Here is a 14,643-nt window from a genome sequence, read left to right as displayed (position 1 = left end):
ATAGGCAGAAACATAAAGGAGTGGGAGGATCTCATGGATGGAAGAGCTGCTGCCATTTGGTAATAAAATGTCTGGGGGGATTATGAAGGGCATTTAAAAGGGATACTTTTTATGGCTTTATATGGATGAACATACGTTAATATACATAGTAAGTGTCCAAAAAATATTTGTTTACTGAGTGAACGTGTCATAGGTACTTACCATAAGTAATACACTTTATACACTTGTGTGTATGTGTATAGTACTTTATGTGTCTATCGTATCTAGTACACTATTTCTTTCTCTTTTCCACTCAAAATCTCTGTTTTTAAAATTTGAAAATAAGACTTTCCTTTGCTTGATAGATCCTCATGTATTGAACAACCATCCAAAAGTTTTTTTCTTTTAATCTCAGTCTACCGAAGCTATAAATTTACTGATGTGACTATGCTAAATTATATGTGGAGCAGAATTTTGAAGAATAAACACAATAATTATCTTGAAAGTAAAATGACCCAGTAACATACCCTTTCCTAGAAGCATTAACATTTTCATACTTACCCTAAAAAGTGTGTCAGAAACTATTAAACTGAAATGCAGCTTTCTTTCAAAAGTTTATTTACATTTCTCCTAAAGTAGAGAGTAATGATAAACAGAGTGGGAGGATGAGAGCACATGAATACCTGGGTTTGTGGGCTGGAGAAACATGCGTAGTTTTACACACAAGGAAGTGGCGATTCACTAAGTATTTATTCACCACCCAGTAGGAGCCAAATACTGCAGATATTCTGCCAGGCACTATGGTAGGCACAGAGAGGAAACACACATGAATAGCATAGGTTTTATGGTAGGTATCAGGCAGGGTGTGTCAGCAACGACACATATTTTACCTAATCTGTCTTCTTATGACAGATATTTATCGACCCTGTCTTTCTTTCCACACTTAGAGCTGTGGGTCCAAATGTGAACTCTCCTAGAAGAGGGAGGAACTCTTAACTTAGAAAATACATCTGAGAGTTGCAATTTGTAAGCTCGTAGACACAGAGGAGGGCTGAGAAGGATGGGACACTGAAATGACTAAGTAAAGTCACGGTGTTGGAACCCGAAGAGTCCAGATATCATGTATATAGCCCAGTATTTTCTCAGTAAATTACAAATCAAATGCTGCCCTATAGATGATTTATAGGTGACGGATATTAGATATTTGAAGAGATGGAAAATATCATGGAGGAAATAAGAAAGAATTGAAACTATTACTGGGGCAAGGTGTGCCAAGGACCTGCTCCATAGTTACAGTGACTGCTCTGTTTTCGTATTATCAAACTCAGAGTACAATCTCTGCATGATTAATAGGTATCTTTCTTTATCCCTTTATAGGTAATTTAGGCCTCGGCGAGGCATTAATTCCTAAATGGATCACCTCACTCCCAACAACGTGACTGAATTTATTCTCTTGGGACTCACACAGAATCCACACTTGCAGAAAATACTCTTCATTGCCTTTTTGTTCATTTTCTTATTTACTGTGCTGGCCAATATGCTCATTGTCGTTACCATCTCCCTCAGCCCCACACTTTCAGCTCCCATGTACTTCTTTCTTACTTACTTGTCCTTCATAGATGCCTCCTTTACCTCTGTCACCACCCCAAAAATGATCATTGACATGCTGTACCAGAGGAGAACTATCTCCTTGGGTGGCTGCCTGACTCAGATCTTTGTGGAACACTTCCTGGGAGGATCAGAGGTCATCCTCCTCACTGTCATGGCCTATGATCGCTATGTGGCCATCTGCAAGCCCCTGCACTACATGACCATCATGAGACAGGGCCTCTGCTGTCTCCTGGTGTTTGTGACCTGGATTGGGGGAATACTGCATGCCACTGTGCAGGTTATTTTCATGGTCAACCTGTCCTTTTGTGGCCCCAATGTCATCGACCACTTCATGTGTGGTTTCTTCCCACTGTTGAAGCTTGCCTGTAGGGACTCCTACATGCTCATAATTGTGGTGACAGCCAACAGTGGGGCTATGTGCTTGCTCATTTTTTCCATGCTGCTCATCTCCTATATAGTCATCCTGAGCTCCCTGAAATCCCAAGGTTCCAAAGGACGACGCAGAGCCCTCTCTACATGTGGCTCCCACTTTACTGTAGTTGCACTCTATTTTGTGCCTTGCATATTCACCTATGTGCGTCCTTTGGCCACCTACCCTATGGACAAGTTGGTGGCTGTGTTCTTTGCAATCTTCACTCCCATGTTAAATCCTATCATTTACACAGTGAGAAATACAGAGGTGAAAAATGCCCTGAGAAGTTTGTTGAAGATGAGAGTAACTTAGGCTGTTCATAACACCAAGAAAGTGGTGATATATATATATATATATATATATATATAGGGACGATTATATGTGTTGTAAACTGTTAAAGAAAGTTAACAAATTCTGCAGATCACTGACAGAAAAAAAAACCCCACATGCTGACATTTATTGAATACTTAACAGTGGTTAAGCTCTTTCATACATTCTTTTGATAGCTTTTAATGTACTTTACCAAGGCTTCAAAGGTCATGTGCATAGATTCAGGATATGCAATGGAAAGAACAACTATTGATCCCTAGTTTGACGATTCTAGAGTGTATTTTTCTCGAATCCCACTGCTACTTTACTAAATTTTTCATACATATGTTACTTGGATGAAATCAGCTTTTTCATAGAACCATGATCTCAGAACTTCTTTTGCTTTTGCTTTGTCTGTTGTAAAGGAAAAAAGAGGATGGAAATTCTTAGCTGGATGTAGAAGGGACAGATGGGGAGTGAAAAAATTCACTACAGATTTTTTACTTTTGGCACTATGAATTTACAAAAAGCAAAAAATACAGATACAAAAGGAAGAAAGAATAATTTAAAGCCAAACTTTATGGGGTTTTTTGGCACAAGAAATAAGCCAGAAATGTTGAAATTACTCTTAATTTTGTCTTATTTTCATAAATATCCTTATGGCTCACAGTTTTTCTTGAATATAAAGGAAGTTTTTTCTTTTTCCTTACCAAGACTTAAGGAACCATTTGAAACAATAAAGATAAACATTCTTCTATTTAAACTCAACATAAAGGCATATACTTAAGTTCCAAAGGTATTGCTCTGTAGATGTGATATGTATATTTACACTAAAGGAACACTGTATTATCTATCAGGCATATTCACTTAAGTTAGTTGATTTTTCATGTATTAAATTGGTAGTTCCAATATTACTGTCACCATTTTACAGAGAAGTTGATGCCAAGAAAAGTTTACTAATTTACTTGCCTCAGGTCACATATCTAATGTTTCAGCTACAAAATTTGAATCCAGGTCTTTCAGATCTCAGTCCTACTTTCTTTGAAATAAAACTCAGTTGTCCATGTTTACGTCTATAGATAAGAAACTTTTCTTCAGTCTTAATGATTCACGTTGTCCTTCAATAAAGATTGTGTCAAATTTGTTGTAGCCTTGTCTCACATGTAGCCATATATTTAAGCAATTATACTCCTCTATGGACAAGGAAAATCAGATCTTTCTATATTAGTACATAACACTATAAATCAAAGCTTCTCCAACTATACCACATCAACTTGTGTTACTTCTCACAAAATTCCCTTTCTCAAACTGTGGTCCTCTAGAGCTATTTTTTATTTTGATCATACAGTAATGCCAGAGCATGGTACACTGTTCTTTTGGGTGACTAGGTGTTCTAGCGTATGCATGGCTCTACAAAATTCGTAAGAAATAGGACCTTTTCCCACAGATTCTACGCTTGAAAGACCATATAAACAGAACTTAGTACATTAAAAAGGATCAAGTTTACAATTGCTGGTGAGAATCAAACATTTCAGCAGAATCTGGATTAAATGATGTGGTTCATTTTGACTGTCACATAGGAGATGAGAGAAAGCCAGTGGTAAGGAGAGGAAAAAGTATTGAGTAAATATTGTTTCTACTCAAGACAAAAGAGGGAAAATAAGGCCAACGATTGTGTCTTATAGGTAACACCAAGTGCTCAGGGGAGGGGTGATAAGATTAATGAAACACAAATTATAAATTGTCAACAGCAATCTTGGAAGCTGTGAGAACTGAAGGAGGAAATGCAAGTCAGTCTGACATTCTCAGTAGATGGAAACCTCTGGTTTGTGAATAATTTTAAGTCATGTTAAGATGTCCCTTTTTATTCATTATCAAGAATCTCTCATGAGGTCCAACTGCCATCTGATTTTTTCTGATACTTAAAACAACATATAAGGAAGTAAGTATATCTTCCACAAACAATTAATAAGGTAAATAATATTTGGATCTGTTGTATAAGGATGCTTTGGTTTATATGGACTTTTAATTCAGTGAAAATAGGCATTAAGTGAGGAGAGATCAATAATCCGTGTTTAATGCCAACCATAAGGCACAAGTTTTGATAGGTTCTTTACATACTTTAACTCTTTTAGTGTAGCAACAAGTTTTATTAGTCTTTATTCCATTTTATACAAGCAGAAAATGAGGCTCAGTGAAGTTAAGCAACAATATCAAGTCTTTTAGACTCTGTCATCTCTACTCTTCCCACTTCACAATACTGCTTGCCAGCATGATGTCAAAATTTCAACACACAGAACTGATCATTGGTTGCATTGTCAAGATTGCCCTTGAGGCATTCATCCCTTATTTTGGGGCATCACTTTCTTCCCTCGGCTGTCCCTTGACCTCCTTCTCCTAGGTCACGTGCATTCTCTTGATTCCTCATGTGTTAGAGAAAAGCCATCTGATGATCTTGTAGGGGAGTAAGACATTTCCTCTACCCAAAATGGGTTCATCTGGCTGGAGAATGAAGTTAATTCACATGAGACAGAATAGCAGGAGAAAACTAAACAAAGCTTTATAACATGTATACATGGGAGAAGTCAGGCAAGCTGAGCAACTCGCCAAAATGGCTGAAGTCCCCATGTAAATATCATCTCGGCTAAAGACAAAGGAGGATGTTGGGGGTGGAGAGGGGGTCAATCATGGGAGATTACCACACAAGTACAGTAAACAAATGCAGATTTAAGTCTTTGCCTTTGGCATTGATTAAGAGCTTCTAGAGAGAAGGTCATCCCCTTTCTTCTCCCTGGTACTAGAGGGAGGCACCTTTACAGATAGAGATTTCCTTTACAATGTAAATGTCTCCTAACAAAGGGCCAGCAAGTTCCACCCCTCAGAGCCTCCTTCCCTGTCCCAGTTTATCAAAAGCAATCAGCCCAATAATCCTCATACCAAAGAGACATATCTTGGCGTGGCCAAGACCAATTCCCCACAATCTCATTTCTATAGGTGTATGTCCCTACATGGGCCTCGTGGAAAGTGAGATGTAATGGGCTCAAGAAATAAAAGTCAAAGGAGAAATTTCAAAGAAAGTGACACAGGTGAGAGACATGTTTGGAGGAAGAATAAGGAACTCGATCATTGAGGAGACTGATACTCTGGGCATGAGGGTAGCACTTTGAAGAGCTAAATGTTGTTTCTATAGGACTTTTCCCATTATTATCTCATAGTGCTAATATTTATTACTTGAAAACTGGATCCATTGTCATTTAAGTTCAGCAAACTTTGACTTAGTTCATTTATCAAAATATATTGTTCAGTGCCAACAGTGTGCTGGAGAGTTCTGGGGGCTGTTGAATACCACAGACAAGAACTGTGTTTGTATGTGATGCAGGGTCGGTGAGCCGAGGAGTCGAAAGAAAGATTTCTTGGACTCTCAAGATCTGGCAGTAGTGCTATTTTATTTAGAGAATAGTGTGGAATAGCATGGGGACAGGACCCATGGGCAGTCAGAGCTGCTTCGTGGGGACAGGGCCCACAGGCAGGAGGAGGTGCTGCTGCAGCCGCTTCTGCTGCAAACATGGGTGGAGAGTAAGGCTAAATTTAAGGCATAGGTATGTGAGCCATCTCTTTACAAAACAAAGAACATGTAAAAAAATTAAAATGGTATCAGTGCAGGTGGGGTCTGGCCATTGGGTGGTCCCACAACTTTTAGATAAGAATCAAATCGGATTAAGTAAAGGCCAGAAGCCACCACCCTAAATCAGTTACATGAGGTTGCCAGACAGTAACCAACTTAAGTTCTTGCCTTCCCCATTAAGAGTTTCTAGAGATAAGGCCATCCCCCTTCTTCCTGGCACAGAGAGGAAGGCATCTTTACAGATGGAGGTGTCCCTTACAAATGTAAATGTTTCTCAGCAAAGGGCAATCAAACTCCAGTCCTCGGAGCCTGCTTCTCATCTGCTGTTTTAAAATTAACCAGCCTAAAATCCTCATCAGTATGGATCTTAAATTCAGGGCGGAATAGAGGGATAATAAACAAGTTAACACATAAATAAAAATGTAATTGTGTTAGTAATAAGTTTGCTGAAAAACATTTTATTGAGAGGGTGACTCAGAGGAGAAAAATTAGATATAGATTTGTGTAGTTTGAAGCACAGCTAGAATTTTAGTTAAGATCAAGGTTAAAAAAACACATTATTTCTCCCCTTTCTTTTGTAAGTAAGTTTCTTTAACACATGCATTTGCAACGGGGATGTTATCTCCCCAAAGGTAGGTAAAAATGATTTCTATGGAGACGAAAATATCTTACTGCTTTTACATATAAAGCATAGATATACATAAAGTACATAAATAGTATATCTGTGATGCTAAGATTGTAGGGGGGTTGTTAGGGAAAGAGTATCTAAAAAGGTGCCTTAGGCGGGCAATACTGAAAAAAAAGGTGGAGGAGCACTGCCTAACCCACAGTTAGGTAAGGACATGGAGTAATGTTAGAATGTTAGTAAAGATAATCCAAGTGCAGAGGTTGGTGCATCACCTGTGAGGATGATATTTAGTAAAGCTGAGAGACTCTTCTTTCTCACGAAACTTCCCAGGGTATGTGGGCAAATGTTAATGACCAGGTGTAATCTGTGAAGTATATTGTAAATGTAGCATATTGATATTTTTTTACTATTGAAAGTGGAAAAAGAATAAATACTGTAACCCCAAATATTTCTAAATTGAAAACATGTCATTTGGGAGTACAAGTTGTTATGGGGTCAGACAGAATTTAGTTCTTATTTTTTCTGGCTGAGGTACCTTTTTTAATGCTTAATACTTGCAACTGTACTTCAACTAGATATGACACAATTTTAATAATACTCTTAAAAGATGAAAGAGCACCAAATTAGGTGACAGAAAAATTCAGTCTTGATACGTGCTATGTGGTCAAGAATAAATCCTATTGACTTTTCTTCATTTACATTAATGGGCAGATGGATCATTGTATGGCCATTCTGTTATTGAAGAAGAGATCTTAGTTGTGGAGCAAATAATTGAATGGTTAATACAGCGATCTGATTTTGTGTTTGTGGAGCATGAGCTTGACTTGGCTCCAGTGAAGTTCCGCCCCTGGGAAAAGCAGATCATTGCAGAGGTGGTTGGGAATTCACTGGTATGGTGATTAGCTCTTCAGTCAGTAGAAACATAGCCTCAAAGGAATACAATTAGAGTGATGCAAGTGTGCACACTTTGAAATTCTATGCCCTTTGAAAGTGCACTCTGCCCTCTCTAGGCCCAGGGCTACTACCCAAAGGAAAACGTCTTATTAATGACGTTTCTTCTAAGATGTGGATTGGATACTGTTTACAAATTAAGCTCAAAATGTAGCCAAATGGCAGACATACTTCCACAAATTATTTTGTAAACAGTTTACCTGGCTGTGTTTTGGGGCAGCATTTTCTATTTAGATGAAATTCAAATTCCTCTGCCAACCACAAGGGTTGTTTTCTATTTAAGTCGTTGGACACTTAGAGCATATATTTCAAATCTTTCTTTAAAATTATTAGAAACTCTGATTCTATCAAAATAACTTCCCTTTTTTATTGTGGTAATGTTGGTTCATAGCATGTTAATTTCAGGTGTAAATCATTATATTTAGATTTCTGTGTAGATTGCATCATGTTCACTACCCAAATACTTATAATCCATCACCACACACATGTGCCTAATTGCCCCTTTCACCCTCTCCCCTCCCCCCTTTCCCTCTAGTAACCACCAATCCAATCTCCGTTTCTATATATTCATTTGTTGCTGTTTTTCTCTTTTACGTATGAGTGAGATCATATGGTATTTGACATTCTCCCTCTGACTTATTTCACTTTGCATAATACTCTGAAGTTCCATCCATATTGTCACAAATGATTCGATTTCATAATTTCTTATGACTGAGGAGTATTCTATTGTGGATATATACCACATCTTCTTTATTGATTCGTCCCTTGGTGGGCACCTAGTTTGCTTCCAAGTCTTGGCTATTGTGACTAATGCTGCAATGAACATAGGGGTGAATGTATCTTTACAGATTTGTGTTGTCATGTTCTTTGGATGAATACCCAGCAGTGGAATAGCTAGATCATATGGTAGTTCTATTAATTTTTGGAGGAATCTCTGTATTGTTTTCCATAGTTGCTGCACCAGTTTGCACTCCTAGCAACAGTATATGAGAGTTCCCTTCTCTCCACATCTTCTCCAACACTTGTTGTTTCCTGTTGTGTTAATTACAGCCATTCTGAGGGGAGTGAGGTGATATCTCATTGTAATTTTGATTTGCATTTCCCTCATAGCTAATGATGTTGAACATCTTTTCATGCGAATGTTGGTCACCTGCATATCTTCTTTGGAGAAATCTCTGTTCAGATCTTTTGCCCACGTTTTAATGGGATTATTAGTATTTTTGTTGTTGAGATGTATAAGGTCTCTGTATATTTTGGATGTTATCCCCTTATCATGTATATGGCTTGCAAATATCTTCTCCCAGTTGTTAGGCTGTCTTTTCATTTTGTTGATGGTTTCCTTTGCTGTGCAGAAGCTTTTTAGTTTGATGTAGTCCCATTTGATTATGTTTTCTATTGTTTCCCTTTCACGGTCAGACATGGTACTTGAAAATCTGCCGCTAAGACTAATGTCAAAGAACATACTGCCTATGTTTTCTTCTAGGAATTTCATGGTTTCAGGTCTAACATTCAAGCCTTTATTCCATTTTGAGTTAATTTTTGTGCATGGTGTAAGATAATTGTCTACTTTCATTCTTTTTCATCTGGCTGTCTGGTTTTCCCAACACCATTTATTGAAGAGATTTTCCTTTCTCCATTGTGTGCTCTTGGATCCCTTGTAGAAAATTAGCTGTCCATAGATGTACGAGTTTATTTCTGAGCTCTCAATTCTGTTCCATTGATCTATGTGTCTGTTTTTCTGCCAGAACTATGCTGGTTTTATTACTATGGTTTTATAGTATATGTTGAAATCAGGGAGAGTGATATCTCCAAATTTGTTCTTTTTTTCTCAAGATTCCTTTGACTATTTGGAGTCTTTTGTTGTTCCATACAAATTTTAGGATTCTTTGTTCTATTTCAGAGAAAAATATTGTTGGAACTTTGAAAGGAATTTATTGAATCTGTAGGGTGCTTTAGGAAGTATGGGCATTTTAACCATGTTAATACTTTCAATCCAGGAGCATGGAGTATCTTTCCATTTCTTGATGTCTTCCCTAATTTGTTTAAAAAATGTTTTATAGTTTTCAGTGTACAGATCTTTCACCTTTTTGGTTAAGCTTATTCCTAGATATTTTATTATTTTTGTTCCAACTGTAAATGTGATTGTATTCTTAATTTCTCTTTCTGCTACTTCATTGTTAGTGAACACAACTCATTTTTATATGTTGATTTTGTATCCTGCGGCTTGACTATATTCATTTATTATTTCCAAAACGTTTTTAGAAGATTCTGTAGGGTTTTCTATCTATAAAATCATGTCATCTGCAAATAGTGATCGTTTCACTTCTTCCTTTTCAGTTTGGATTCCTTTTATTTCTTTTTCTTGCCTGGTTGCTGTGGCTAAGACTTCCAATACTATGTTAAATAAGAGTGGTGAAGTGGATATCCTTGTCTGGTTCCTGTTCTTAGAGGGATGGCTTTCTGTGAGACTAAGGACACCAAGATGACCCTGAAAATCAGAGTTGAGTATTTTTTCCCTTTTTATTGTAGAGGTTGTGGTAAAGCAGGGTGAACTTCAGTGTGCTGACTATCCTTTTTAGGATGCTGTCCAATGTAGATTTTCTTAATGAGCTTGTTGCAGCAGAGAGGATGATTTCAGATAATCAGAAGTTTTACTTATAGTGGCATTTCTATTGAGTCCACATATATCAGAGGCTGTTAACCTTTCATGTAGCAGATCCTGATTATTCAGCATCCTCTATGACAAATTTACTTTTTCCTCTCACTGAAACTATAATAAGCACCAGTGTTAGTTCAGCAAAACAAGAGCCGTATAAAAGAGTAAATTATAAACTTGAGTCTTCAATAATAAGAACCATTAGATTTAACAGATCATCTTGGAATTTATTTAAATCCTCTCAAAATTATAAAAGTATAACTAGACTTTTTAATGTTGATATAAGAAACAAATCCAGATATAGCTGTAAAAAGAGATACAGACACTGGTATAAATGTAGATGCAGATGCAGAGGTGTTTTCTGTTTCCTTATATCAAATATCTCCTCCTGGAGGAGAGGGGGCAGTGTATCTGTCTAGTCATGTTTATTTTTTTATGACAATTGATGGTTTATACTGCTTTGAGAATAGCATCTATGTCTATATTTACTAAAGTAATTGAGGAAACAATGTGGTAAGTTACATGAGTTTATTGAATTCCAGTAAACGATTGTGTTTATATTTCATTTCATTTCATTCATTATGTAGTCTTCATAAACGTATTACCAAATAAGGAGTTTTTAAATTAACTTTAATTACAGAACTGATACTGAAACATAAACTCTTTAATAAAAATACTGTATACCTCTAAAAGCCCCTTTGGCCATCACCCCCTTTATTTCTCAGAAGTAAATCTTTCCTTCCACACATTCTCCAATTAATTTATGAGCACAAATGTTCTCATAGAAACTACACAGTAGTCTGTGGTTGTGATTTATTTTAACATACAAGTTATCATACTGATTACCTTTGTGTACTTTATTATATTTTCCACTCAAAAATATATCTTAGTGATTTGTATCATAGTAAACATGCCACAAGGATCCAAAATTTAAATTTCTACCTTGTTTTCCATAATAAGAACGTACCACATCTTATTTCCATTCTACTGTCAGATAGATCATTTCCATTTTCCAAATTTGAAAATCTGCTATGAATATATTTTTCTATGTTTTCTGGAGTATTTTCACTGGGCCACTCACCAAAGTGTTATATAAACAGCCTTTTTAACTTTATTTTTATGAAGTTGATGAGTAGGAGTAGTATCTCATTGTTGTTCAAGCTTTATTTCCCTGATTCTAATGAGGTTGGGCGTTTTTATATATGATATTGGCTAGTAGTAATTTCCTTTCTGTGTATTGACTAGTCAAATGTTTTCTTTTTTAGAAAATTGTGTTGCTTATCTTTAAATTATTGCTTTGTAGGATTTATATTTACACTCATTTTGTCACTTTTTTAAATATTTTGTTCAAGGTGGGCACAAAGGGTGAAGTGGTGCACCTATAATATGACTGACAAATAATAACGTACAGCTGAAATTTCACAATGTTGTAAACTATCATAATCTCAATAAAAAGTAAAAAAACACTTTGTTCATATAGAATTTTTTCATACAGAAAGTATAAATATATATTTTATGAATTTGCTTTCTGTAATTTGCTTAAAACAAATCCCTATTCTATAAAATAAATCCATTATAATTATTTCTCAAATATTTTTCCTAGTTTTATTTGACAAATTTATATCTTTCAATGATCTGGAATATAATTTTTATGCCTTGTGAGGTATTTTTTTCCTCCAGAGGGAGATTCAAAATCCTAACATCAGTTACTGAAAAGTTCATTATTTCACATCAATTTTAAATTTCAATTCAAACATAGAATAAATTCCAATATTTTATGTGTTTATTTATTGGCTGTCCTATTGTCTAGCTATCTGCTTTCATCAATTCTTTAATTGTCATAGTTTTCTAATATACTTCCATTCTGAAAGGTATGTCTATGTTCTTCATTCTTTCTTTTAAAAAGTTAGCTTAACTACTGTAGATATTAACTGTTTCTGAATTTTGGAATCAGATTTTCAAGTTTCATGGAAGTTTTTGTCAGAATGTTTGTTTTAATTATTGAATGCATTGATTAATTTGGGAAGAATTGACATCTTTTCTATATTGATCCCCCCTAGCCATTAACATGGTATATCTTTTTACTTGTTTCAATATTTTTATATTTTTTAACACCATTCTATATTCAAGGAGGGAATTTTATCTGTAAGGACAAATAACCACAGTTAAAAGAATCTTTAACATTTTATTTTAAACAAATCACACTGCAGCTCAGAACCATTGCAATTGGAGTTTTGCTTGTGTGACAGTGATATTGCCAGAGATTTTGCAAAAAATCAGACCACAGGGTGTTAACTTGGGATTCATGGATTCAAGTTCAATCGAAAGTCCATGAACCTCTTAAAATCCTATTAAAAATATCTTTATATGTCAAATGTGCATTTTCCTAACACAATGTCACAGGAACTCAGAGGGAATAATGGACAGTGTTCAATTGCTGTTATAGCTCTTCACAATTAGGCTGACATATTTTATCAATGTGTTGGGTTAATCTTTTTATAAAAATGAACCTCGAGTTTAGCTGTTTGTGACACATTTTAGATGAGTTTGGAGAAAGGAAGTAAGAGATGTAATATAATATTTTACACCAAAGAAATATTTTCTTTTTAACTAAAATATTATAAGGATTGGTCCCAGGAGCCTGTAATGAGCCTGGCAAAGAAAGTTAGTGGCTCAATTCAAAGAGATACAAGATAGTGGAACAGATCTAGTGAAGAAGAGTGTCTGGATGCAGTTTGCCCCTCAAGTGTGCTGCCATAAAAGAAAGTGTCAGAAAATGTGACCAAAGGATAAAAATGATGAGAACTCCTTGCTTAGACTGGGAAGTGAACTGTACTCTACCCGTAGGTAGAGATTGTATGTATTTTGTACACTGCTATTCTGTTAGTACCAATTATAGGGGTTGTATCATAATAAACCATCAACATATTTTCATTGAATAAATAAATGGCTTTTAAAATAAATCAATAATTTTAAAAAGCTCAGTGTTTTCGAGTATATTAACTTCCCTCTCTATATGATCAAACTCACAGAAGCAATAGGACAGAAAAACATCACAGAATTTATCCTCCTGGGACTTTTTAGCTATGAGGATGTGAAGGTTGCCTGCTTTGTCCTGTTCTCGCTTTGCTATATTGCAGTTCTCTCAGGAAACCTGCTCATTCTTCTTACCATCAGGAGCAGCCACCTCAGTGAGTAGCCTACATGCTTTCATGGATGTCTGCTTCAGCTCCACAGTGGCCCCCAAACTGATCACAGACTTACTGGCCCAGTAAAAGACAATCTCCTACAATGGCTACATACCCCAGATGTTTTATGCTCACTTCTTTGGTGCCACTGAGACCTTCATCTTGGTGGCCATGGCCTATGACCACTTTGCAGCCATCTGCAGGCCCCTTCACTACATAGTCATCATGAGCAGACAAGTGTGCTATGTCCTTGTGATGGCCTCTATTATGGGAGCATTTATCCATTCAATCCTGCATGTATTGATTATTATTGAACTTCCCTTCTGTGGTCCCAATCAGATAGACCACTATTTCTGTGATGTACTCCCCTTGCTGAAGCTGGCCTGCATGGACACCAGCTTATTGGTCATTGTGACCATTACCACCACAGGAGTGATGTCCATTTTGACCTTTGTTGCCTTGGTAATTTCTTACATCATCGTCCTGTCAACCCTGAGGACTCATTTATCCGAGGGCCACTGCAAAGCCCTCTCCACTTGCAGCTCACACATCACTGCTGTGTTCACGTTCTTCTTGCCCCTCCTCTTCACCTATGTCCCCACTGTTGATTCTCTCAGTGATGATAAGCTTTTTGCCCTATTTTACACCGTGATTGCACCCATATTCAACCCTCTCATCTACACACTGAGAAACACAGACATGAAGAACACCATGAGGAAAGTGTGCTGAGATACATTGTTTCAAGGGAAATGAAGACACTGGTGTTCAAACCTTTGGCAGATCCTGTTCTATCTACAGAATCATTAATGCCAACAGATGCACAGATACAGAGATGTGGAGGGCTGTCATGAAAATTTGCAAGCCCTGAAGAGATAAGGACCGTCAGCCATTCTCTTTCTGTTACTTTTCTGAGACTGTATAGAAGAGAGGTGGACCATATGATCTCCAGATCTCTTCCAGCTCTGACAATCTGGAATTTACGTCTGACATTTTGAACCCTTCTGCTTTTTATGATCCATGACGTAGTGGGCATTATAGCACTTTTATCAGGGCAAATTGTGGGTAAATTGTAAAGACTGCATGGTTCGGCAGTTGTGCCCTGCTTTAGGAAACAGATATCTTGACTGAGATACCTCTCACAGATAGAGGTCCTAAGCGTTTCCATTTTTTCTTTTTTGAGGAAGATTAGCCCTGAGTTAACATCTGCCACCAATCCTCCTCCTTTCTGCTGAGGAAGACTGGCCCTGGGCCAACATCCATGCCCATCTTTCTCCACTCTATCTG

At 36.8% G+C, this 14,643-nt stretch overlaps 2 protein-coding genes across 2 annotated transcripts; both read left to right on the top strand.

The window, feature by feature from the left end:
- The first annotated feature begins 1,390 nt into the window (after positions 1-1,390).
- Positions 1,391-13,446, top strand: LOC139040926 (olfactory receptor 4C3D-like). The gene is made up of 3 exons (XM_070488629.1): positions 1,391-2,288; positions 7,276-7,454; positions 13,312-13,446. The coding sequence occupies exons 1-3, from the start codon at positions 1,391-1,393 to the stop codon at positions 13,444-13,446; spliced, it is 1,212 nt and encodes a 403-aa protein (XP_070344730.1).
- An 84-nt stretch (positions 13,447-13,530) lies between these two features.
- LOC139040925 (olfactory receptor 4P4-like) lies at positions 13,531-14,088 on the top strand. Its single transcript, XM_070488628.1, has one exon. It carries the CDS (start codon positions 13,531-13,533, stop codon positions 14,086-14,088), a length of 558 nt encoding a protein of 185 aa, XP_070344729.1.
- The last annotated feature ends 555 nt before the right edge of the window (positions 14,089-14,643 follow it).

This window comes from Equus asinus, chromosome 17, assembly GCF_041296235.1.
Source record: "Equus asinus isolate D_3611 breed Donkey chromosome 17, EquAss-T2T_v2, whole genome shotgun sequence".
Classification (NCBI taxonomy): domain Eukaryota; kingdom Metazoa; phylum Chordata; class Mammalia; order Perissodactyla; family Equidae; genus Equus; species Equus asinus.
The sequence above is the reverse complement of the archived record's forward strand: the minus strand, read 5'-3'. Positions and strand labels throughout refer to the sequence as shown.

What these genes read in the sequence shown, in the direction of transcription:
- LOC139040926 (XM_070488629.1), top strand. Translation starts at nt 1,391, where the DNA reads ATGGATCACCTCACTCCCAACAACGTGACTGAATTTATTCTCTTGGGA. An exon ending in GGTGAAAAATGCCCTGAGAA is followed by an intron (nt 2,289 to 7,275) that starts GTTTGTTGAAGA and finishes ATTAATGGGCAG; the next exon opens with ATGGATCATTGTATGGCCAT. An exon ending in AGGTGGTTGGGAATTCACTG is followed by an intron (nt 7,455 to 13,311) that starts GTATGGTGATTA and finishes GCTATATTGCAG; the next exon opens with TTCTCTCAGGAAACCTGCTC.
- LOC139040925 (XM_070488628.1), top strand. Translation starts at nt 13,531, where the DNA reads ATGGCCTATGACCACTTTGCAGCCATCTGCAGGCCCCTTCACTACATA.